This window comes from Callionymus lyra, chromosome 19 (assembly GCF_982586985.1).
Source record: "Callionymus lyra chromosome 19, fCalLyr1.hap1.1, whole genome shotgun sequence".
In the NCBI taxonomy this organism is placed as follows: domain Eukaryota; kingdom Metazoa; phylum Chordata; class Actinopteri; order Syngnathiformes; family Callionymidae; genus Callionymus; species Callionymus lyra.
The window spans coordinates 15,330,635-15,354,826 of NC_141836.1; the positions used below are offsets into that span (position 1 = coordinate 15,330,635).

General features: G+C 41.2%; 4 protein-coding genes across 10 annotated transcripts in view; 3 read left to right on the forward strand and 1 right to left on the reverse strand.

Annotated features, from left to right (window-relative positions):
- Positions 1–681: 681 nt before the first annotated feature.
- On the reverse strand, positions 682–2,369 carry rpl32 (ribosomal protein L32). Its single transcript, XM_087781113.1, has 4 exons — positions 2,279–2,369; positions 1,763–1,863; positions 1,516–1,697; positions 682–848 (listed from the first exon to the last, which is right to left on the reverse strand). Exons 2-4 carry the CDS (start codon positions 1,856–1,858, stop codon positions 719–721), a joined length of 408 nt encoding a protein of 135 aa, XP_087637239.1. The 5' UTR covers positions 1,859–1,863; positions 2,279–2,369; the 3' UTR covers positions 682–718.
- A 138-nt stretch (positions 2,370–2,507) lies between these two features.
- Positions 2,508–6,490, forward strand: ssuh2rs1 (ssu-2 homolog, related sequence 1). 3 transcript variants are annotated; one of them, XM_087781112.1, is made up of 13 exons: positions 2,508–2,819; positions 2,905–3,245; positions 3,483–3,581; positions 3,980–4,055; positions 4,197–4,326; positions 4,404–4,464; positions 4,810–4,931; positions 5,006–5,068; positions 5,136–5,218; positions 5,296–5,388; positions 5,473–5,578; positions 5,647–5,754; positions 5,823–6,490. In XM_087781112.1, exons 2-13 carry the CDS (start codon positions 3,221–3,223, stop codon positions 5,961–5,963), a joined length of 1,107 nt encoding a protein of 368 aa, XP_087637238.1. In that variant the 5' UTR covers positions 2,508–2,819; positions 2,905–3,220; the 3' UTR covers positions 5,964–6,490. The 3 variants fall into 3 exon arrangements, with proteins under 3 accessions (XP_087637238.1, XP_087637236.1, XP_087637237.1); XM_087781110.1 differs by having other exon boundaries at positions 2,905–2,963; XM_087781111.1 differs by lacking the exon at positions 2,508–2,819 and having other exon boundaries at positions 2,826–3,245.
- A 70-nt stretch (positions 6,491–6,560) lies between these two features.
- dcaf1 (ddb1 and cul4 associated factor 1) lies at positions 6,561–17,300 on the forward strand. Its single transcript, XM_087780771.1, has 25 exons — positions 6,561–6,748; positions 7,730–7,850; positions 7,925–8,001; positions 8,089–8,162; positions 8,251–8,364; positions 8,745–8,882; positions 8,982–9,542; positions 9,678–9,779; positions 9,852–10,010; positions 10,175–10,354; positions 10,437–10,646; positions 10,709–10,878; positions 10,951–11,075; positions 12,472–12,707; positions 12,925–13,997; positions 14,064–14,262; positions 14,326–14,408; positions 14,473–14,557; positions 14,629–14,862; positions 15,339–15,432; positions 15,498–15,602; positions 15,671–15,744; positions 15,817–15,909; positions 15,978–16,254; positions 16,332–17,300. The coding sequence occupies exons 2-25, from the start codon at positions 7,738–7,740 to the stop codon at positions 16,385–16,387; spliced, it is 4,632 nt and encodes a 1,543-aa protein (XP_087636897.1). The 5' UTR covers positions 6,561–6,748; positions 7,730–7,737; the 3' UTR covers positions 16,388–17,300.
- A 1,738-nt stretch (positions 17,301–19,038) lies between these two features.
- Positions 19,039–24,192, forward strand: part of LOC148059707 (dedicator of cytokinesis protein 3-like) — a 50,212-nt gene continuing 45,058 nt past the window's right edge. For 2 of the 5 annotated variants that reach the window (XM_087780772.1, XM_087780773.1), the window contains exon 1: positions 19,039–19,482. In XM_087780772.1, the coding sequence (XP_087636898.1) occupies positions 19,446–19,482 (37 nt within the window). In that variant the 5' untranslated portion in view covers positions 19,039–19,445. The remainder of the gene's footprint in view (positions 19,483–24,192) is intronic. The other 3 variants (XM_087780775.1, XM_087780776.1, XM_087780774.1) reach the window with 2 other exon arrangements.

The following is a 24,192-nucleotide window of genomic DNA, read 5'->3' on the forward strand; positions in this document are numbered from 1 at the left end:
GGGGCACTGCTGGCAGAGATGCTTCCCTGCAGGTAGTTGCCGCTCAATGAAAATAAAATTTCAGTCGTCATATTAAATTAGGTTGATATAAAAGACCATTTTTATGGCTAAAATTGTACATAAACCAAAAAGTGTTTTCATAAATGTTGATTTCAACGAGTATTTGATAAACTGTATAAACCAGAGGAAAAAAAAATAGCCATCTGGTCTTATCCGTTGCCAAAAAAGACACTGATTCAAACCAAAATTCATGTCTTTTAAACAAAATCCTGTTTTGAATACATATCAATATTACTTAGTGCTACAACTATGACCTGTATGTACCTTATGAAGCAGATAAGCATAGTCAACGGTAATGCCCTCCTAAAGAAGTTTTGATTGATAAATGACCGCATTTATCTCAATCCAGCTTCAGAACCCCAAGCTCTGCAGTACAATAGTCACCAGTAATGATGCCAAGGACGTGTCAAGTGGAAAAAAAACATTAACATTAGAACGGAGCCTATAATATGCAAGTAGTTTCTCCTTTTACAATCAAATGCTTCATTTCAATGAAACCCAAAAATATTCTCAACCAGGGTCTAGCAAAGTGTACACAATATTATAACTCCTGAGCCACAAATCTAATCCTTAACTTGGTAAGAAAATCTGCCTGCATATACAAAAATGAAAGTCACTCAATTCCATTTCAAACATAGATTTATTGTGAACCAACAGTTTATTCGTTCTCCTCACTCCTGAGCCTGGCGTTGGGGTTGGTGACTTTGATCGCCAGCTGGGCGGCGCGCTCTACGATCACCTTCCTGTTTTTGGAAGAGACGTTGTGAGCGATCTCGGCACAGTGGGTTCTGGGAAAACAGAAAGAAATTAGTGTTAATTCATACATGCAGATTCACTTCAAACTTGAGATGCAGTTCAGGTTAAAAATAATCATTAATACCTAATTTATTTTAATTTATCTACAGTTTCAAAAGCTTCCGTTCTTCGAGGAATAGCCATCTTCAATTTTAACCTGGATTTATATTTTGCAAGGCTAACTAATTATTTGTCAATCAAAATGTACTAACAAACAGAACACTAGTTGCCATGACAAACCATAAAACTGTTTATTATGCTTGCAAATTCGGTCAAAGTGCAAGATTGGTTACACAAAACTAATAAGATACTATACAGTAACATTGAACTATAAATACCAATCACAACAAAACTATGTTGACATTATCAGGAAGTAAATGATTAGGCTGTTAAATATTAAAGAATCCAACTTATTTTTAATGTAGCCACAAAGACTTCTTGCCCGTCTTCATACAAGAAAACTAGCATATTTTCCAAGGTGACTTGAACATTAACCCTGAGGTAATTGAAAGAACATTTTAAAAATTCAATAGAATCATTAACTTGTATTGCCAGTGTTTGTAAACGCAAGAGAAATGAGGCCATATTAGTTTCTAAACTGTTGTGACCATAATGCACCAGTCATAACATCAATTTCTTCAACTTTCAAGCATCACGTACCTGTTACTCATCATGAGAACTTCCAACTCCTTGACGTTGTGCACCAAGAACTTCCTGAAGCCGTTTGGCAGCATGTACTTGGTCTTCTTGCTGCTACCGTAACCAATGTTTGGCATCAACATCTGACCCTTGAAACGCCTGCGAACCCTGTTGTCAATACCCCTGGGTTTACGCCAGTTTTTCTGTGGAAGCATTTTACATTAGGATTCGACCTCATGTCCATCACGGTGAAGCTCTTGCAACTCACCGCAATCTTCACATATCGGTCAGATTGATGGCGGATGAACTTCTTGGTTCGTTTCTTGACGATCTTGCGTTTGACGAGGGGTCTGATGGCTGCCATGGTGACTGCAAAAGAGAAAATATACACGTTAATATTTAAAAAAAAACACTCAAAAGAAACGAATGCTAGCTCCGGTATATCACCAGCTAGCATGGTTGTAAAGAGATAATTGTAAATGGTTATTCGATTTTTACTATAAAGTGTTACGTTGTGAAAATAATTGACAATAATTGAGTGTTTACTTGTTTTTTATAGCAGAAATCAAGTTTGAAAGAATGAGACCATATGACGGTAGTTAGCATGTAGCACCGTTAGCATCAGCACATCGCCTCAGTACGGGTAAATTACGAGTTACCAACATCTTTAGACTTGCATTTATTGCCGAAGACATAAATGGCGATGCAGACAGTGCTTATTAATACATGGATTGTTTATTTAGGCTTAGATATTGGCGGATTGCAATAGATTGCGTGAACTCACCCGCCGATGAAAATCCAAAAGGGACTTCAGCTACGACGGAAAGGAAGAAAAGGACTTCCGCAAGTGCCGCAATGGCTTATGGGCATTGTAGTTATTAAACCCCCCTAACTCGTAAAGCTTTTTCTGAAGTTTGTAGATTTTGAAAATAAGAAAAGTGACACATTTATTTCAAATTAGTGAATTACAACATAAATACAAATACATCTAATTAACTCACTTAAGACTTAATGTTTTTGGGGAGATTTCACAAAACGATTTTTTATTTTATTGAATGTTTTGAAGTGAAAATTGTAATAACTTAGATAAAATGGTGTGGGGGGAACAGGGGGCTGAAGCAGGAATAGGGTTGACTTCGAAGCACAATCTGGTTTAATATTACAGTGAGTGGGCGTGGACGGGGAAATAAAAGCTAATGATTTTTTCACCGTCACATGCTATTGACAACGAACAATCTCAACTAGTAACATCCATCCAAGTAACCAGTGCTGGTCTTCGAGCTACAAACCCAGCGACTCGCCATGGAGTACCGACCTATTGTGGGGTAATCTTACGTCCGTTTTGATCTTGCATTCTTTCCTGTTGAAATGACGTTTAAAAGGTTTGGACTAACTTTCGATTTCCGTTAGATCCAGCCCCGAGGCCAACACGTATGGCGTCGCTAACCCTGTCTACGGTGCTGCTCCTGGTATAAAAAAAACAAAATACACAACTATAGTCATTTTTAGAACAGCATGACGTTGTTTGTGTTTTTTTTTTTTTCTCTCGCACACTTCCGCATTAAAATAACACGCACTTAAATGAGATGACGTCACGGGGACGTGACGATCACATGTCTTATACGCAGAGAAGTTTCGGACGCAACAACGAGCGAAACGGGCGTGACTTTTTTTTTAAAGTAGCAAGTCAACTTTCAGTTTTAGTTTATTGGTATATAACACCAAGATGGATTTGAACCCACAGGCTCAAGGTATGTTTGGATTTAACATATAATAACAAAACCATGTAGGGACTTGTCACGTTCAGAATTCCGAGAGAAAACAAAGTTTTTGGAAAGTTGTTGTTTATTTTGTTCTCCAGGGTTGTGATTACATTCTTACAGTGCTACTAACATACGGGATACACGAGTTGTACACGTAGAAAATGTACTTTGAAACTTCCTCTTTGAGTTTGATTTATTCCAACAGGTTTTTCTGGTTTGTTTCAGCAATGTTCGCCCCACCCGCAGCCGCTGGCCCGACTGCTCCTCCAGCCAGCATGTTCGACAATATGCCTGGTTACGAAGGAACCCTGGCCGGAGGAGGAGGTACAGTTTACGACGTCGACGCGAGAGACACGGACGTGTCCTCGTTTCTGGTCAAAAGTTGCATGACCGTGAAATGAAAGTCCGGTGCATATGTTGAGTAATCCCTGAACTCTTCAATGTTTGAGGAGAGATACTTGTTTGAAGTGCTTTGTTTTGAGATGAGGGCCTGTGTTTATGATGTAAAAAAAAACATCCCACACTCTTTAAGGAAAACAAATTTTTCTTTTTAGATGTCACTTAGAGCAGCTGCATGAGCCTGCTTGCTGACATCCTTGAACCATTAATACATAATACATCCTCCTGATGTGGTCTATTTGGCCATTGAGGATCATTAATACCTAAGCTCAATTCTATAGCAAGAATGCCAAATCTTTATTATACTTATCATATTTTCCAAGGTGGATACCTGCCCCCACCAGCACCAGCCTTCCCGGCTCCACAGCCACAACCCGGAGCTGAGCAACCATCCTGGAGGTAAGAAATATAACCTGTAGAATTGAATTAATATTATTTATGAACTAACATAAACCTCTCTGGTGCTTTTTTTATGCAATATAGAAGCCTGACTTCCTCTTTAAAAATGGTTAACTTGCTGTATTTACTTCCTTTGTGCAGTATTCCTTCCATAACAGAAGATACTGCCCGGGAAGCGTTTGCCCTGTTTGCTTCAAGCAAATGCTGCTACAGCTCTTCACCAGCAAAGGATGGTGTGATCACAAATATGGAAGCCTTTAATACATACAGAGTAAGATATGGAGTATTACGCAGAAGTGCAGATCTACCAAACAGAACACTTGAATCTGACCACATTTTTCTTCACAGTACCGCCTGGAAACCTTTACAGAATCAAGAGCGACTGAGTGGAATCATGAGCCATTTCATGGTACGTTACACTTACATTATTTGAGTTTTATCTTAACATTTAAAGATGTTATGCCTTTATTGCAAAAGTTATTTGTGGAGACACAGGCAAGTTGCGAAAGGTTTTTGGACTACCAGTTACAACACGTGCAAATTCTGGTGTAAAGGAAATCATTCAAATGTAAGATAAAACTGGTTCTGTTAAAACCAGTTACTAGATCAGACGCATGAAATTGCTTAATTCATGAGGGTATACTGCATTTATATGCTTTGTGTTCAGGAGATAATGGTGCAGAAATTTCTGACCAGCGGGATGTTGTTTTATAATTCCGTTACATTCTTAGACAACATTTTAATCTTTAATCAGGTCAGCCTGTGGATGCTTTTGCTCAGCATCCTCCAGGACCTTGGGACATACCCGCTAAATCCCCCAACTTCTTTGTGGACGGTAAAGAAAAGATCAAGGTTCCGTATACTTCCTCTGTGAAGGTAAATCGTCACGACACTATTTCTTACTTTTGTGCTAACTGTAGATATTATTATTAATCCATTTTATTCTTCAGAGCTGCCATGGTTGTGTGGGAATGGGCCGAAAACCCTGCAAAGACTGTGCTGGTGCTGGGAATGTAAGTTAAAATATATATTTTTTAATGAATCACTTTTATTTAACTATATTTTGTATTGTAATATTAGAAAGTCTGTTGGGTGTGCAATGGATCCGGTTACCGCCACAGCGATGATCGATGCCACCACTGCAGCGGTCGTGGAAGGGAGAAGTAAGTCTCGGTGAATATGTTTTGGAAGAAAACACTAGTTAGATGTTTGTCTAAAAAATGATGGTTATCTTTTACAGCTGCAGCCATTGTCAAGGTCAAGGTTCCAAACAATGTGATATATGTCATGGGAAACAGCAACTCCTCGTTTACATTAATCTGACAGTGAACTGGTTTGTTGATTTACTGATACCGATTAAATATGAGCCATTTTGAGAACTTGTTTTCACAGATTGCGTATACTTCCTTTCTTCCAGGACCAATAACTGTGACGATTACGTCGTTGAGCAGTCAAGTGGACTCAAGTTGGACAACCTCAACCAAGTGTCCGGGAAAGAGCTCTTCAAAGACACGCAGTACATGGTAAATGTATATTTTTGCAACTGGAAGCTGAACGTGCACTTTTTCATTATTGCTCCGTGTATGTGCAGGTCTACCCTGTGCTTGGATTCCCAGACGCTTTAGTGGCTCAAGCTGCCCAGCGTTTTGTCAGCGAACACCAGGCAAAGTTCTCCCAGACGTCAAGGATTTTACAGCAGGTACATATATTATCATATTTAAACCATTTGTTGATTTTTAAAAAAACGTAATATTTTTTTGTCTCCAGCGCCAGACCATTGAGCTGATTCCTGTCACCAAGGTGACCTACTCCTGGAAAGGAAAATCACACCTTTACTTTGTTTACGGAAACGAGTTCAAAGTAAATGCTGAAAACTACCCTGCCACCTGCTGCTGCTCGATTATGTGATGCGTAATTAATGTTGTCACCGTCCAGGCCATTTGAAATTCCCTTCTTCACCATGCTAATGTTTGCAAAAATAATAACTTGTCAATTTTTTAAAACTACCCGCATTACTTATAATAAGTGCATTTTTACTGATATTGCATCCCAATGTTATTTGCATTAGACGGAAGCATTACTGTGTTATCAAATGCTGTTTTATCATCTGTAATTTGAGACTTAAAAAAATAATAATTATCAACGTATATTCTTTGATGTCACTGATTTAAAATTAATGTATTAGATTATTCACTTATACTGAAAACAAAGTGTATTCGAAGAGTTTGCATAATTTGTAATATATGTATGTAATAATGGAAGTTCCACTCTTTTTACTGAATTCTACCGTCGATCACTTTCGTCAACGGCTTTTCTATCTAATTATGGCCTGTAATCATTTTAAAATGATTGTTTTTTTTGTAATTTTTTAATACCCGTGTTATCGTTCAAAGTCATGACATGTCAAAGAGTCACAAAATAAAAAAAAAACGCTCTTTCGCAATCGTGTTGTTCATTCTTGCGTCATCAAAGCACGACAGTCGCCACTTGTTATGACGTATAGAACGTGTTCGCCATAATGAAAATAAATGGTCACCAGAAAGCTTCAATAAAAGGAACAAATAGCGGTTTCTGACGCTGATGTGGGCGCGTTTTTTTAGTTGTACTGTGGCAGCCAAGTTATCGCGAATCGAACCAGGCCCCGGTCTTGGAATATTGAGCCGGACTGGAGAAGAATTGAACGGAACATATAGGTAATGCTAGCATGCTTGCTAACCTAGCCTGGCTTACCTCTGGTACCGCTTCTGGGTTTAATGTGGTGGCGGGCTCGCTTGTATTGGGTTCCTCAAACCCCTCTCCCACACTCTTCTTAACAACACATTTAGGATTTAAAAAAACGACATTAAATTCTACAGTAATACACCAAAACCGTGTCGCAAATGAGCTAAGAACGTTAGCTTCCTTGCTATGGCACACATTGAAGTCTGTAAACAAGAAACAGGAATAAACGACATATCGACTTGATAAAGTAAATTAATAACTTGTGGATATTTCATGGAACTCGTAGATGACGTTGCTCGGAATATTTGAGCAAATATCGGTGACAAGAGGAAAATACACTTGTCAGTACAATACAAGGTTTTAGTCAATTTTGGATGTATCCTCAAGTACACAAATGTTATTTGTATCTCAGCTTTTACTTAACAGTATTGTGTGTTTTACTCGACGTATTTATACTTTTAAACCGATATGTTTGAATACGTATTTGAAAAAGGGGGAAGGTAACATACTGGGATACAAAGGTTGTTTTTTTTGTACAGATGTTAATATTATCACATTATCAAAATATAAAATAACTTACGATAAACTAAGCGGTTATTTGTTGATATCAGCAAGATTTCATTGCAAAATGGAGGCAACAAAGGAAAACATAATAATGTGTGGCAAATTATTGTTGGTGCATATTTGCATATAATGCAATATCTGACTTGGGGGTAATTTGTGAGTATTTTTCGTAATATATTATAGGTAAGTCGCATGAAGACACACTTTTATGTACTCCAATGACATCACAGACATGAATTGGCAAATTTTTAATACAGAACCTTCATAGTTATTAAATGTTTTTTTTAAAGGTCGTGATCCTTAGACCAGTTCAACTTTATATTTTGTCCTTTTTTTAAAATTAGTTCCAATTTGTTGAGCACTTGAAATAATTCAGAGTATTTTGTCAGGCGGTGCAATGGCAACAGCATCTGCCAGCATTGATTCCAAGGCAGAGCTGACCTCTCTGCTTGAACAGTGGGAAAAAGAACAGCGTGGCAGTACAGATGTGCTTATCAACATCCTCACCAAGTAAGTGATACCGTCATTATTCTTGTTTTAAAAATAATACTATGCTGATCATTACTCTGTTTTGATCGAACTAGAATCTCAGAGCTTGTTGAAAAGGAGACGGAAGAATACCACAAAGCGGACCCTGATCCATTTGATGATCGCCATCCTGGTATAGAAATTATACAAGAATAACTGCAATTTATTTGAAAGGATATATTTATTAATTTTTAACTGAAATTCAAATTTTGCCTGTTAGGGAGAGCCGACCCAGAATGCATGCTTGGACATTTGCTGAAAATCCTTTTCAAGAATGATGATTTCATGAATATGGTAAGAAAGAATGACCTGATTCAAATATATATATTTTTAGATAAACCTTGAAATAAACAATACTCCCCATTTTCTTTTATCTCCATAGCTGGTGAATAGCTATGTTATGGTAAGCAGGGAATTTGATCTGAATGCAGCAGCATGTCGACTGCTTCAGAACATCATGCCCGGACTAGAGACGACTGTGGTCTTTCAGGAAAAGGTAAGTTGTCACTTCTTCACCTGTATAACTGAGGAAGGCATTTGCTATTAAATCTGCCATATTGTTGATTTCAAAAGTTTAGATGCTGCAACTTTTAAAATGATCGGTAACAGTGCTTTTAGCCTTGAGACTATAGCTTTAATAGATAACAAGTGTTTATTCAATGTTGTACTTTTGGCCGTTGGGACCTGCCACCCTCCCTTTTTCCAAACAAAAAAAATAAACAGATATTGAGCCCATATTCAACATTAACCATAGTATAAGCACTTTTACAAGTTCAAATACCTTTTTTAATTAATTGCTTGTGTTTGCTTGATTTAAATTTAATCAAAACCAACAATTTTTTTTTTCCATTTCAATTATCTGTTTGTTCTTCTCAGGAGGGAATAGTTGAAAGGTTATTTAAGTGGGCCCAGGAGGCAGAGCAGCCCCTGAGAATCTACGCCACAGGCTTGTTGGCGGGTGCGATGGAGAATCAGGACATTGCAGCCAACTACAGAGAGGAGAACGCTGTTTTGGTCAGTATGTGATCAGCTCAAACCATACTCATAATCGTACATTGTATTTTAAATATGAAGATTTGAATTTGAAGATTAATAAACAGAGCATATCCATAGGTGCCTTTAATGCTGCATCGGCTACGAGAGCTTCAGAATAAAGATGCAGAAAACAAAAGGGAACTCAAGCGTCCGAGCCCAAGGAAATCTTTGAGCGGACCTTTGTTACCGTTAGATGAGGAGGCTGTCGATGGTGCCTTTGAAGAGCCTCCCCTGACTTCAGGCCAAAATGGTGCCGAAAGAGTTGGATCGGGACTAGACGAGAGTGGCCTTTCCATCCGTCCCAACTCTCCACACAGGACCAGCAGCCGGTTCATCTCGAGTGCTGGAACCATGATGAAGCCAATGTCTGCTCCGGGTTCAATGATGTACCAAAGCATGTCTGATGGCAGCAGCTATCTGAAAAGGAAGGCGGACCGGGAAAGCGGCCGGCTGTCCAGACAAAAGCTGAGCTTCTCTCTGCCGGAGCCAGAGAGAAATTTCAACGAGCTTTCAAACAGTAGCTGGTCAGAGATGAGCCCGTGGGTGATCGGCAACAACTACCACTTGTTCCCGCTGACCCCAGAAATCGAGCAAAGACTCATCCTACAATATCTTACTCCCCTGGGAGAATATCAAGAGGTTTGTGCTTTTATCCTTAATATGATTTATCGAGCCATACATTCTTCTTCTGTGCTCTTCCCTCTAACTTGGTTACTCTTGTTTTTGCTGCTCTTGGTTGCTCATAAATCACTGGAACTTCTGTATTCCCTCTAGCACCTGGCAGTGTTCATGCAGATGGGAGCTCGAGACTTACTCATGCACTATATGGATTTAAAGCAGACTAATGACGTTCAGCTCACGTTTGAAGCTCTCAAGGTAACATCTCTACTCTATTAACCATCTAGCGTCCTAAGAGGGATCAACTAACTAATCGCGACTTCTTTTTAGTACCTTGCCTCTCTACTTCTGCACAAAAAGTTTGCAGCAGAGTTTGTAGCTCATGGAGGAGTAGAGAAATTGCTTGAAATACCAAGACCCTCTATGGCTGCCACCGGAGTCTCCCTGTGCCTCTATTACCTTGCCTATAATCAGGACGCCATGGAAAGGGTAAATAATTGAAACAAACACGTTCTGCTAACTGATTTCTCCATCATTTTTAGAACTAAAAATGTAAATCAATCGTCACTACAAAATACATCAGCAATCTTGACACATGATTTCCCTTCTGTTTTATTTGGTACTAATTTTTTGTTGCTCATTTTCTTTTTTAGGTTTGCATGTTGCCTCACTCAATCCTGTCGGATGTGGTCGGTTACACACTCTGGCTGCTGGAGTGCTCTCACGCGTCCGGCTGCTGCCATGCCACAATGTTTTTCTCAATCTCCTTCTCCTTCCGTGCCGTTCTAGAGCTGTTTGATAAGCTGGACGGGCTGAGACGCCTCGTCAACCTGGTAGGTGGAAAAAACAACGATGTAACCTCCAGCTAATTTAAAGCGGCAACAGACGTACACAGATGTTACTTTTGTGATTTAGATCAGCACTCTGGAGATTCTGAACCATGACGACCAGTCGACGCTGCTGAGTGATGACGAGATCTTCTCCAGCAGGCAGACAGCCAAACATACATGCATGGCCCTGCGCAGATACTTTGAGGCGCACTTGGCAATAAAGGTGGAACAGGTGAAGCAATCCCTGCAGCGAACTGAAGGGGGCGCCCCCATTCACTCCCAGCCCTACTACAAGGTAAAGAAGATTAAACCTGAATGTTATGGTTTGAGATTTGATTTAATTCATTATTCCTGCAGGCGGTCAGTTATAGTCGTGAGCAGGTGGTGGAGATGATGGAGTTTCTCATAGAGTACGGCCCCCTCCGTCTCTATTGGGAACCCGCGGAGGTCTTCCACAAGCTCTCTTGCGTTCAGCTCCTGCTGCAGCTCATTTCTATTGCTTGTGATTGGAGGACGTACTATGGAAGGTTTGTCCGCACCACACGCTTAAGCTGCCTGTGACATTATCAGCCATGTTTGTTTTCTTTTGTGTTTTGCAGGAGTGACACCGTTCGCTATGCCCTTGATATTCTGAGTATCCTCACAGTTGTGCCAAAAACCCAGATGTGCCTGTCTGAGGCCGTTTCCGTGCTTGATGAGGGAGGGTCTGCTGTTTCCAGTGTTGGTCAGTTTTATGGTTCTATCATTGTATTCCTGTTTATATGTGTTGTTTATTTTTATTTCACATTGAGGAAATTTGAATTTATATTCCTTCTCAGTTTTTCAATATGGTCACCATTTGAAAAAAAAAATCTAATTACAATTATTTTGCGACTATCGTTCCCAATATTGCTATAATATATATATATTTATATATATATTTAAAAAATTTCCCCCTTTAAGGCATTTCCTCTGTAACACAAGAAATAATTTCTATTACAATAAAATGTGTTTCTTTGTGATTTTTAGGATAAAGCGATAAAGAAATTGAGTTAAAGGCAAATTAAGCATACATTGAAATACAATGGAGACGGTTTATTTAGTAACTACAGTTGTAAACAAACAATATAAAACTTGAAGCCTTGTAAACATTCACTGCAAAAACTTTAAAAACTAGCAAAAACGTGCTGGGAGTGTGTTCTCAACATTTTTATTTTTTAAGTCAATATTAAATCACACAAACTTAAGTGCAGAGTAAACAGTTCAAAGTGCAAACACTGCATCAGTAATGTCTGATTTTATATTTTTTCTCCAGCTTCCACATTTCTGTGCAGTTGCTCTTGTCTCTTGTCTGTCGTCTTTTAGTACATCTGTAATACAAAATAATAGTTCAATTCAAGGTTAAAAAATGTTGGTGTACACACACACACCGGCAACATACATCACTAACAAACTAATTTACGTACCGAAGTCGTTACCTGTCTGGTGTTCAAAACACAAGTATCTGGTTCTTTCATGCATCTCTGCTGCCATCATCATATTAGATGTGTTGTTTGTGTGTTAGCTGCACGTGATCTCAGTGTGTTGTTTCTAGTTGCGTCTAACTGGGGTTTTCAAGTTTCATTTGTAATGGCTGGTGTTCTGCTTCCATGAGACACTGGTTGCATTTTAGCCAAATATTGTTGCTTGTATATATTATAGGTTGTTCTGCTCAGCTGCGCTCGGCACATTTGCGTTGTTCAACCATAGTTGCAATTTACAAATGTCTCTCAGACCCAATATTTTTTCATTATTAAGTTTTAAAATTCTGAGTTCGGGGCAGGAGGAGTGGAGTAAAAGTATCATGATGTTCTGTTCTATGTTAATCTTTGTATCCTCTTTGTCATTTTTCTTTGATCTATGTTCTTTATCTTTATCTTTAGACTTAGATTGTATAATCTTGTTCTTTCTCATTATTTTTCTTTGTTCTTGTTCTTATTTTTTTTTTAATGAAAAACTGCTGTATTTGCTGTGGATAATTTGAAAAAAAAAAAAAGTAATCAATCAATAAAGTTCTACCTAACCTAACCTAAAATTTGCCACAATTATTTTCTATAAATAAAAGTGATTAATTTTCATTTTGTCGTGCTGTTGTCTGCCAGGAATGAGCATCGTTCTGGCCGTGGCAGAGGGAGAGATCTTCGTGAACGACGCAGAGATCCAGAAGTCGGCCCTGCAGGTCGTCATCAACTGCGTCTGCGCTCCGGACAAACGGATGTCCAGCATCGGCAAGTTCATCGCCGGCACTCCACGGCGGCGTCTGCCTCAGTTGACAAAGGCCAGCGAGAGCGTTCTCACAAAGATGTGGAATGTTGTTCAGTCCAACAATGGCATTAAGGTATTTTTTCAAGACATCCTGTCTCTGCAGCATTTTAGATTTAATACGACCATTTTACCGAGTATCTATACAAGTGTTTTCCAATCATTAATTCCTTAACCAATTAATTGTATTTAAACATCTATTGATCTGTGTTCTTAAGAATGTTTTTTCCTTATATAAGCGCTTTTTTGTCAGTGCATGATGAATGAGGTAAAATTCCACATCTGTCCTGTAGGTGCTGCTGTCTCTCCTGACTGTGAAGATGCCCATTACTGATGCAGATCAGATCCGGGCGTTGGCGTGCAAGGCTCTGGTCGGTCTCTCTCGCCACAGCACCGTCCGACAGATCATCAGCAAGCTTCCGTTGTTCAGCAGCGGACACATCCAGCAGCTCATGAAGGAGCCCGTGCTGCAGGACAAACGCAGCGAACACGTCAAGTTCTGCAAGTTTTCTGCCGAACTCATCGAACGGATCTCGGGGAAACCGCTGCTCATCGGCACCGACGTGTCTCTGGCGTGGCTGCAGAGGGCGAGCGTCGTCGCTCAGTCGCGGATCACCTTCCCCGAAAAGGAGCTGCTGTTACTGATCAGGAACCATCTTCTCACCAAAGGTCTTCACGACACGGCCACCGCGCTCACGAGGGAGGCAGAACTCCCGATGGCGTGCCTCTCGCATCCCTCGCACTCGGCATCAACTTTCCCCGCCCTTCCTTCCACTCCGACCTCCTCCCTCGTCGCCACGCTACCTCGCACGCCTCGGCTCACCAACGGCGTCGGGTCGAGACTCGCCAATCACCCGCCTCACCCTTCCACGCCGACGTCCAGCCCCTCGCAGCAACGGCTGTGCACGTCGCAACTGTCCTGCCCGTCGTCAGGCAGTGCCGCCACAACCGCGCCGCACTGCAACAGCGGCACGCCACTCATCGGCCGCATCGTCTTCACCCGGGATCGCCAGGCGGGCTGCAGCACGGTCAACTGCAAGAAGCCGAGGGCCCTTCGACAGAAGTCCGACCACGGCGCCTTCAGCCAAACCCCCGCTATGAAAAAACAGTTCGACAGACACCTGCCGTCTCCGCCGGCGCTGGACGGCATCATCACAGAGTACCTGAGGGAGCAGCACGCTCGCTGCAAAAACCCGGTGGCAACATGTCCTCCTTTCTCCCTCTTTACACCCCATCAGTGCCCCGAACCGAAACAGAGGCGGCAAGCGCCCGTCAACTTCACGTCCCGGAACACAAGGAGAGTCATCTACCCTAAATATGGAGGGGTCGACGGGGGTTGCTTTGACAGACACCTCATCTTCAGCAGGTGAGTCTTTATAAGAGGACGGCATCACTTCCTGTTGCTCAACACCTTTTTTTTTTTTCTCCACAGGTTCAGACCCATATCCGTGTTCAGGGAGGCAGAAGAGGACGAGAGCGGGTTCATGTGCTGCGCCTTCTCGGCCCGCGAGCGGTTCCTCATGCTGGGGACGTGCACGGGGCAACTCAAGCTATACAACGTGTTCACAGGCCAAGAGGAAGCCAGCTACAGCTGCCACAACTCGGCCATCACCCACCTGGAGCCGTCGAGGGTTAGAAAAGATTAGGACCTGTTGATGTTGAAGACGACTCACTGACGCCTCCTTTACTTTCAGGATGGCTCCCTGCTTCTCACTTCTGCCTCCTGGAGTTACCCCCTGTCAGCACTGTGGGGCATGAAATCCGTCTTCATCATGAAGTGAGTGACAACTCTTGTTTTTTTTCCAATGTTTCTATCACAATTCTTCTCTCGCTCTCTTCAGGCATTCCTTCCTCGGCGACCACTACGTAGAGTTCAGCAAGCTCTCGCAGGATCGGGTCATCGGAACCGAGGAGCACATGGCGCGGGTGCGTCTCTCTCGACGTCGCTCGTCGCGTCCGACTTGTAAAATCAACCACGTTGCGTTTCTTCCCGACAGATTTATGACATCCAGACCGGCAAGGTGACGCTGACGCTCAACAACCCCGACCTCGCCAACAACTACAAGAGAAACTGCGCCACCTTCAACCCCACCGACGACCTGGTCCTCAACGACGGCGTGCTCTGGGACGTGCGCTCCGCTCAGGCCATCCACAAGTTCGATAAATTCAACATGAACATCAGCGGCGTGTTCCATCCTAACGGCCTGGAAGTCATTATAAACACAGAAATTGTATCCTTGAAGCAGAAAAAAGTCAGTCGTTTATTTAAATAAGTACTTTTTAGTGAGTCCTGGTTTTCAGGCACAAAGTGTCCTTTTCCTCAAGGAGACAAACACTAAGTACAACAAAATTCAAACTCTTTACTCGCCTTTTTTCTTGTCATGCTTACTTTTGCACTCTTGTGTGTTCAGATATGTTGCTTTTCCAGATTTATTCTATATAATAGTATGTTATATACATTCAAATAACTATAAAAAGCAAATTTATCTCAGATCAATTTTACACTTTTTGTTGATTTTGTCAAAGAAGTATTTAAGGGTTCCATTTAGTCTTATCCTTTCGTGAAGAGAAATACTCCGATATTCTTTCCCCCCCAAAAAAAATCATTAAACATTCATAGCACTCAAAATGATTTACCTTCCCTGGGAATGGCTCCAATCTCGGCTTCCATTTATTCACATGAATTGGTCCTTAGTCGGCGTTTCAGTGGGATCTCCGGACGTTCCACCTCCTCCACACGGTTCCCGCTTTGGATCAGTGCAGGATCGTCTTCAACAACAATGCCACCGTCATCTATGGAGGTGAATAATGTCACTCAAACCGCAACACAAACAAATGTTATGCTTTTTTTAAAAATCATTTGCAGCCATGCTACAAGCTGACGATGAAGACGAAATGATGGAGATGCAGATGAAAAGACCCTTCGGTTCATCGTTCAGGACCTTCAATGCGACCGACTACAAACCAATAGGTGGGTCATCAGGCTTTTCTACTCTTCATGATCAGAAGTTACGATTTTTATCTTTTTTTTTTTTTTAGCCACAATCGACGTCAAGAGGAACATTTTCGACCTCTGCACCGACACCAAAGACTGTTATCTGGCTGTTATTGAGGTACTTTTGTGTCCGTTGTAAATTATTGATGTGAAATCCGGGGTGTCTCGAATGTCCCGCTGTTTCTCACAGAACCAAGACTCGGTCAACACGGACACGATCTGCCGGCTGTATGAAGTGGGCCGACAACGGCTGGCGGAGGAAGAGGAGGACGAGGAGGATCAGGTGACCTCTTGCTCCTTCTCTCTGCTGCTAAATAAGATGCTAATTTCTCAACGTTAAAAAAAAAACAGGACGACGATCAGGAGGAAGACGACGACGACGATGACGACGACGATGACGACGACTCGGACGACGACGTGGACACGGACCCGCTCGTCGCCGAGCTGGACAACGAAAACGGCGACGAAGACGACGACGGCAACGAGGACTTTTCGCCCTCCGACGACGAGGTAGCGCGTCTTCTGGAGGACGACGGCGGGGACGACGACGACGATGACGACGACGACGAAGACAACGATGACGACGACGACTCGGACAACGACGATGGGGATCCCGATGGCGACAATGGTGAGACGATTTGAAGTCCATGATTGTTGTAAATCTGTGTATTTGCTCACCGTCAATCCGCCTCGTCTCGCCAACAGATAGCTCGGACAACTCGGACTTGGAGGACGACATCATCTTGTCCCTGAATCATTGAGTTACATCTGGACAAGAGAGGAATCTAGAAGAAGTGCCAGCAGAGAAGGTGTGAGCGAATCTGAGCACTGCCAGTTTTTCAACTGCACACAGTCGGAGTCTGATCGTCAGGACCAAGCAGAAGCAAAACTCAGACCTTAAACACCATTTCACGAGCAAAAAAAAAAGATTGTATAGGATATAGTTTTATACTCGCACCTGGTGGGGGGAAGAAAAGGGTTGTAAAGTGCAAAAGTTTTACATTTAATAATTTCTACAATTTTCAATGTTCTTCTTTCGTAAAAAAAAAAACCCCTCACTTCCTCAACATCGGGCCATTTTGGGTCTTTGTATCTCTCAAGCTTCACCACGTGACCTTGATCCCCAAAAAAAAAAAAAGTACTTAACATTTTTTCTTGGCAGCTACTGACGACCACGTCACCTGCGTTATTGCCCAGAATCTAGCGATCGGTGCATGGATTTTTTTTTTGTTCATGTACACGTCAGGCGGTGCTCAAGTGAAACCGGCAAACTAGTGCTTCAACTGTTGTGCACACGTCACCTTTGCTGCATTTGTGAAGAGTTTTTTTTTTTTCCTTCTCTTTCCACTTTAGTCACATGGCTTCATCAATCACACGTCTGATTTGCATGGAGGTGACAAAACACAACAATTTAACCTGGAATCATAGGAAATGAATATCTGAAACTGGATTCCACTCATTCGCGAAATGGATAAAAAAAAGTACTATTGGCTGTTGTGAAAATCAATGCATTTGTTTTGGGAAAAAAAAAAAAGTTTTGATTTTTCTCACAGTTTTTGCCTTTAACTTTTTAGTTTCCCTCTTTTTGAAAAACTGAGTTCCAGACAGATATTGTACAGCTTGTATGTATCTAAAGTATTTTTACTATAAATAAAGTTGAGGATTTCTTCGCTGCTTCGCTTCGCTCGAATGTTTAGTCGCACAACACGCACGAAAAATATGTTACATTTTCTTGACTCATTTGTTTACAGAGAAATATGACGATATATTATACGTTATTTCCACATTTATTCCTCCCAACAATAGGTCATGCCTGTGTTTCTATTTTCTTTTTTCCACAATGGCAGCCTCCTCCATGTTTAATAATAGAAAACATTCAAATTATCATCAGCAACTTGTTTAAGTTAGTTCTCAAACATTTATAATCTTAAGAAATTAGTAGAGAGCTTTTTTGTTCAAAGGCTAATAACTAAAACCGTGTTAGCATTTGTTACCTAAAGTGGATTCTGTCTGTCTAGCCTTTAGCGGCTACATGCATGCATCTCCCCCTCAAGTACCCAGGCTGCAAAAAGGTACCTCTGAAAAACGCATCGCAGTCCTCCAAGCGTCGCACGGGAACGGAACACCGCCCACAGTGTTCCACTGAGCTAATAGATGGGAGTCGGTCACAGTGGAGAGAAATTATCCCTCTAAACACTGGCCTCCCTCCCACACTGCAACACAGGATGCTATCTACGAAAACCAACGTTTTCTTTTCTCTATTTCACAACTTCATGATTGTGAAATAGGACGCTATCTACGAAAACCAACGTTTTCTTTTCTCTATTTCACAACTTCATGATTGTTGCTGGGAATTCTGGGACTAGTTTTTTTAAAATTGATAATATTGTCTCGACTTTTTTAGCATAACCTGGGTAGGGTCGCGGGGGCAGCAACTTCCGCAAAGAGGCCCAGACTTTCCTCCTTTTCTCTCTCGCTTCTTCATCCATCCTTTCTTTACACCTCACCTGCAATGCGTCCAGGATAAATACACAATACATCATTTAATAATTTAGAATCCCTTATTAGTCCCGCGAGGGGAAATTCGGTAGTGCTTTTTACAGCCATTCACACATACTGATGGGAGTAGGCTGCACACCTGCGCCAAGTCTACCATCAGGAGCAATTCCTTCAAGAAACTTTTTAAGACATTTTTATTCATGCAGGCTTTTCCTTTGATTTTTCTGTAACTCCTCTTAGGTTAGGCAGAACTTTATTGATCCCTCAGGAGGTCTCCTTCGGGAAATAGTTTTGTGTGTTGTTCTCGGTGTTATCTTGATCTTTTAAGTATATCTTTTATTGAGTATTGTTTTGATTGTTTAAGCGCTTTGTGATCCTGGTCTAGAAAGAAGCGCTCTATAAATATAAATTACTTACAATATATTGTTTAATTGAATAAATATATGTTAGAGGGTCTAAGGAATTTAGATTCAATTTCACAATATTGCCTTTAAATATATGTATTTATGTTTTTTATATTTCACAGCATGACAAAACTAATTAATTAATGTTCATTGACTCCATGAATCAAGCAGGTCTTTTGGGGGAAAAATCCAGCTGTGAGTGGTATCTCAAGAGGGGGGGATTAACTTGTGGGAAAAAAAAAAAGTGGGAGCATGACTGCACTATGACAAAGTAGTGGGTCTGTGAGGTGACTCAACCAGGAGGTGCTTCCCCACATGGGTGACAACACCAGGAGGAGGAGGAGGAGGAGGAGGTGCTGTATCACCCACCAGACCCCCGAAAGCAAAGCAGTCAATGCAGAGATGCCACACACACCGCGGGAAGGAAGGCAGGAAGGAAGGAGGAGGCGCGTGGACATCATCGGTGTTGACAAAACGCGTCACGTGATCGACGTGAAAGATGGCGCAGCTTAAGGTCTATCGCAGCCTCCTCCTGGTATCGCGATATATATCGGCGGATCCGCGATCGATGGCGCGAGCCTGACTCGGATGGACTTCAGTTAGAGGAGGAGGAGGAGAGAAAAAAAGCAGCGGGTGTTTCTTCTTTTTTTCTTTTTTTTCCCTTCCTTCCTTCAACGCTGCAACAACACCTTCCCGTGGACACAAGCGTGCGTGTGCGTGTGCGTCAGTGCTCGTGTGCGAGTCGGTGGACACGGAGACTGCATCGCAGCGGAGACACAATAAAGAAGCAGAGATTTTTTCTTCTTCTTTTCTTTTCCTTCCAAGAAGGCTCTGCTAACATGTAGCCGCCATGCTTTTTTTTTTTTTTTAAAGACATGACATAATGTGGCGTTTCCTGAGCGGAAAATAACCAAATATGTGGATACCTACAGAGGAGGAGAAAATCGGAGTTGGTGAGTCAAAGGAGCTTCTTTTTATTTATTTTATTTTCTTATTGTCATTTCTCCACGACTGTGGTTTCGAATTCTATAGCATCTTTTTTTAAGGTCTTGATGTTATGGACCATAATGGCCACTGACTGCATTGGACGTGGAAATTGCGTGGGATGGTGATGCAGCCCACGACCCGCCACCTTCCGCGTGCCATTGCGGTGTGTGTGTGCACGAGCAAGAGTCACGATTTTATTAAAAAAAAACAACCGTGAGATCATTGTCAAAAACGTCGTTTTTCCTTTTTCATTAGCCAAAAAAAAAGGAATGACGCGGGCGATTCGCGTAGGAACCACCAGGGGGCGTCGGGACCACATCCCTCCAACAGGTGTAGCTCGTGAAAAAAACTATCCTGCTGCTGCTGCAATAACAAATGACAGCAACGTTTACATGCTTTAAAAAATAATAATAATAAAAAAAATGCTTCATGTTATATCCCACTAAGTAGCAGCAGTTTAGACACGAGTCACAGCCGCCAACTACTGCGCTACTGAGAGCTTTTTTTTAAAAAAAGAGGGAATGAGTCATGATGCGTTTGTGGTTCTTACATCCTGTGTGTGCTACGTTCTTGTACCGCAGTCTTGAGAGCTTTCAGCTGATGTGTTTGGAGACCCGAGTCCTCGGTCAACATCGCTGCGGATTCGTGGAGTTTCGGTGTCGGAAAGCAACAGATCGACGCTGTCCATGGTGCTGAAATGCGCCACAGTACACACTGTACTCGCTCACACGCACACCTCTGTGCTCGACATAAGTGCATTATTTATGTCGATATATATGCTTCACTCGGCCATTTCTACGATGAGTCCATATGGATGTTCCCCCGTTTCCACCTGTGGATAATATTCTGTAGTCAACAACATGATATCGATATCTATGTAAAGGCTTAACATTATTGTTCATGAATATATCACAATACTTCAATGCATACAAAAACAGGTAGGGGAGTGAAGTTGTGAGAAGTAAGGGATGAAGAAGAATGGGTGTAGGAGTTGGTCAGGATGACCTGGAAAAGGATTAGGAAAGAGAGGTACAGCACGCGTTGAGAAGTTCAGACGCAAAGGTCAGATGGTTTCGGCGAGATCAGGCATGTCGGGGCTAAGGTTTTTTTTTTCTCAGATGCAGATACCAAGTGAAGGGAGAGGAGGAACACACGACCCATGTGGTTCACAGGTGTGATAAAGGAGGACGTGAGGAGGACAGGTGTGACCAGGGAGGATCAAGATGGGTTAAAAGTGAAGGAGGCTGACGCGAGGTGGCAACTGCTGACAGGAATTGCACAGAGTACGAAGATTAGTTGAACTTTAAACAAATGTTTTAATAACATAACTTACAGTTCTTCATTAAAAAAAGAAACATTTTGAAAAACGGAACTAATATCAAATATTTATAGACATACAGTATATATATATATATATATAATATGACTTCATATATAAAGGTAATTAATGTTATAAAGACAAAATGGATTGAAAAATGTAAAGAAATCTGTCAAAAGACAAGACCATTTTGATTTATTTTTTAAATTGAAACTTGTGTTTTTCACAATTTTTCACGTCTAATTCACGAAATCTGTATCTCTTGAAAAAGGTACACGTTTAAAGCTCATAAACATAATTAAATAGTCATATTATCAACTAAATCAGACATATTTCCTTCATTTATTTACATATTTACTGACACATTATCATTTTGATGCATAGATATAGAAAAAAATTGGTCATTGTTGTCTTTAGTTATTATAATTATCTATTATAGCCTTTAATGTCATCATTTATTAAGCCGTACTATTTCTGCACATTGAATTGAAACTGATGGGTTTTTTTTTAGCCACACAAAGACTTTTAAAGCTCAGTCTGTTCACAGGCTAAAAGATTACTGCAACGTTTTAAAAGCCACACAGTGTTGTATTTGTCCTTTTGAATAAAACGCTTCCCCTCCCGGGCCATTAGAGCTCCGTTGTTTAGAAATAAATGGAGTCGAAAAACGTATAATCCAAGATGGAGTTCTCTCTGAAAGCGGCAGGTTTTAGGTGACAGCTCGCCTTTAGCTGCTGACTCTATTACCCTGGTGGGCTGTTGTGTTGTTCTGTACTGAAGGTGCGTCTCCGCGATCAAGGTCGTCAAGCTCAGTTTCAGCATTCACCGACAACATTTCCTTTCTCGACATTCCGATCGGATCAAATCACTCTAGTCATCGTGGGAACAATAACATGACTTGACGTGTTGAAACAGTGTTTATGTAAAGGTTCATCTGTAACCCTCTAGAAACACTTGTTTAAAATAATATAATATAGTCCTTTTATATATACTGTAGACCTTTTATATAAAAGGTAAGTTCTTAATAATGTGTAAAACATCTGACTCTGAAGTCTTAAAGGCTTTAAATTGAATTTAAATGTTCATTTAATGTTCACATAATCAGGCAAATTTGTAAACCACAACCATTTTCAAAAGGCTATTAATAAAGCATTTCCTCTCTACGAATAAAGGTGACTTCTTTCAATATATAGTGTTTGTTTGAAAATATTCCTGCTTCAAAATTGTAAAATAACTCAAATTAAAATATTAAAACGTTCTAAAATAGATTTATTAAAGTATTCCTCAGCTATTGGTCGCACACTTTATATGATGAATACCAAAAATAACATGTCACATCCTCATCCACGTATTCATCTCTGCTTTTGTTTGGTTATTGAATTATAACAAAAAAGCTCTTAATACTGTACATCTGTAATAACGAATTAACACAAATATTCCTGAGAGACTGTCGACAACAATGAATCCGATTGTTTCTTTTGAAACAATTCCTCCTTGAATTGACCAAACAATGACTTTTAAAGCACTTTGTTGCTTAAAACTGTATTTTTTCAAGGACTTTTATGTGTTTTATTGAGCTTTTGTTTCTCCTCTCAGTACCTCAGCCCTATCATTAAACGCTCACAGCTAAAGTACCGCTTCAAAAATAAAACCACACCTTCATTTTCACATCTAGAGCACTGAAACTCCCTCTTCCTTTTCAACTCCACTGAGATCAAACATTAAGCGTCAAGCCCCCCTTGACTGGAAGAGCCTGCCGAGAAAGAAAAGGCGACATAAATATTCTTTTAAATCACTTCCTTTTCCAACATTACTGTGTAAAGATGAGCCCACGTTTTAACCTTTGCTATAAGGTTACTAGGTTAAAGGTCAACACCCTCGAAGGGGATCATATATATATATATATATATATATATCTATGTATCTATGCTGACCTCTGTGTGATTACCATCTCTAGCTACGGGGGTCCCTAAAGAGGTCAGTTTGCCGACAAGTTAGCTTGGTGAAAAAAACATGAAGAAAGAATAATTTGCTACAGTTATTTTGTTGCAGCTTGATTTGAAAGTTAACATGAAGGATGCATGAAAGTCGAGGTGCATAACTGTACCAGGAGTCACCAACTTGGTTCCCGCGGGTGCAGAGACACCAAAGAAGGTCAACCTTGGTCTGTTCAAAAACTTTTTTAATACCTTTGATAATATGTTTGATTTTGTGTTTCGTTACTTTTTTCCCCATTTTTGATCATTGAAGAATCAATCAAGTTATTCGTTTATTAGAAGAATGTCATTTATCATCCATAATAATTGATATTAAGTTGTTTCAGACGTGTGTAACAAACTGATGGTAGTCACATCGAGACCTTGGAGTAGCCTGCAATTTCCAAAAACTCACTCACATGTTTCAAATGTTTAAGTCTTCCTCTCCAAGATGCAGTAACTTCCTCATCTTGACCAAGTTTTGAACTTATCACTTTATAAAGTTCTCCCCCGTCTGAAATCTCGGCAAACAAGCGGTTACGAGAGCGGAGTCCATTATTACGTAATAATGGCTTCACTCCTCCTCCAGCCAGCTGTAATCACGCCCTGCTTTGTTTATACACCGAGTCCCTTGGAGGCGGAGACTTCCAGGATTGATGACGATCTATTCAAGAGACACTTAAACACATCAGTCGACCTCTCATGCTAGCGTCGCGAACAACATGCTATCAAACGTCTGCACGTTTGGTTCTGCAACATTATATCGGAACGAAGTGTCTGGTCTGATCTGAATTTGTTTTTGCCGAAATTCTGCCCGCTCTACATCCTACGTCCAACATGTCGAAGATGCAAAAATGTCCACTTTTCGACGATCCTGTAGGAAGACTGTTCCTCGTCATCTTTTGACACACATTCCATATACTCCGACTTGAACCCGTGGCCATGTGACGTGTTGGGGAAAAAAAACAAAAAAACTTGCCATTTTAAAATGCCCAGCACCCTGCAGCAGCTACAGTGAAGACAGCCCTCCAGTTTGTGGCTGATCTGTTGCCATAGTTACCTCGGCGCAGGAGCTGAGCTCTCGTTTACCCTGAAACAGGCAGCAGAGCCGAGCCGGCGAGGCCCTTCCTTTTCTTCCTCCCCCTCATTGGCTCCCCTGGCTAGTTCATTAGCATAATGATTCACGCCAAGCTCTCCTTGAAGGACCACCGTTTGTGGGGTGTTTTTTCTTCTCGAAATCGTCGGCGAAAGTCATGATTAAACAAGTTTGATTCCGCATGTGTCACGTCGGGGATGGTGACGAGCGTCGCCCCCCCCTGAACGTCATACAGTGAGAGGTTTTTTTTAACGCTGGCGTTCCATCCCCTGGAGAATAATGGCAG

Bases quoted from the DNA above. Each gene is read 5' to 3' on its own strand.
- rpl32 (XM_087781113.1), bottom strand. From the start codon at position 1,858: ATGGCAGCCATCAGACCCCTCGTCAAACGCAAGATCGTCAAGAAACGA. The intron at 1,698-1,762 runs GTGAGTTGCAAG...ATGCTTCCACAG, and splicing joins ACCGATATGTGAAGATTGCG to AAAAACTGGCGTAAACCCAG. The intron at 849-1,515 runs GTACGTGATGCT...CTGTTTTCCCAG, and splicing joins GTTCTCATGATGAGTAACAG to AACCCACTGTGCCGAGATCG.
- ssuh2rs1 (XM_087781110.1), top strand. From the start codon at position 2,797: ATGGAGTACCGACCTATTGTGGG. The intron at 2,964-3,482 runs GTATAAAAAAAA...GGTTTGTTTCAG, and splicing joins TGTCTACGGTGCTGCTCCTG to CAATGTTCGCCCCACCCGCA. The intron at 3,582-3,979 runs GTACAGTTTACG...ATATTTTCCAAG, and splicing joins AACCCTGGCCGGAGGAGGAG to GTGGATACCTGCCCCCACCA.
- dcaf1 (XM_087780771.1), top strand. From the start codon at position 7,738: ATGGCAACAGCATCTGCCAGCATTGATTCCAAGGCAGAGCTGACCTCT. The intron at 10,011-10,174 runs GTAAATAATTGA...TTTCTTTTTTAG, and splicing joins ATCAGGACGCCATGGAAAGG to GTTTGCATGTTGCCTCACTC. The intron at 15,433-15,497 runs GTGAATAATGTC...AATCATTTGCAG, and splicing joins TGCCACCGTCATCTATGGAG to CCATGCTACAAGCTGACGAT.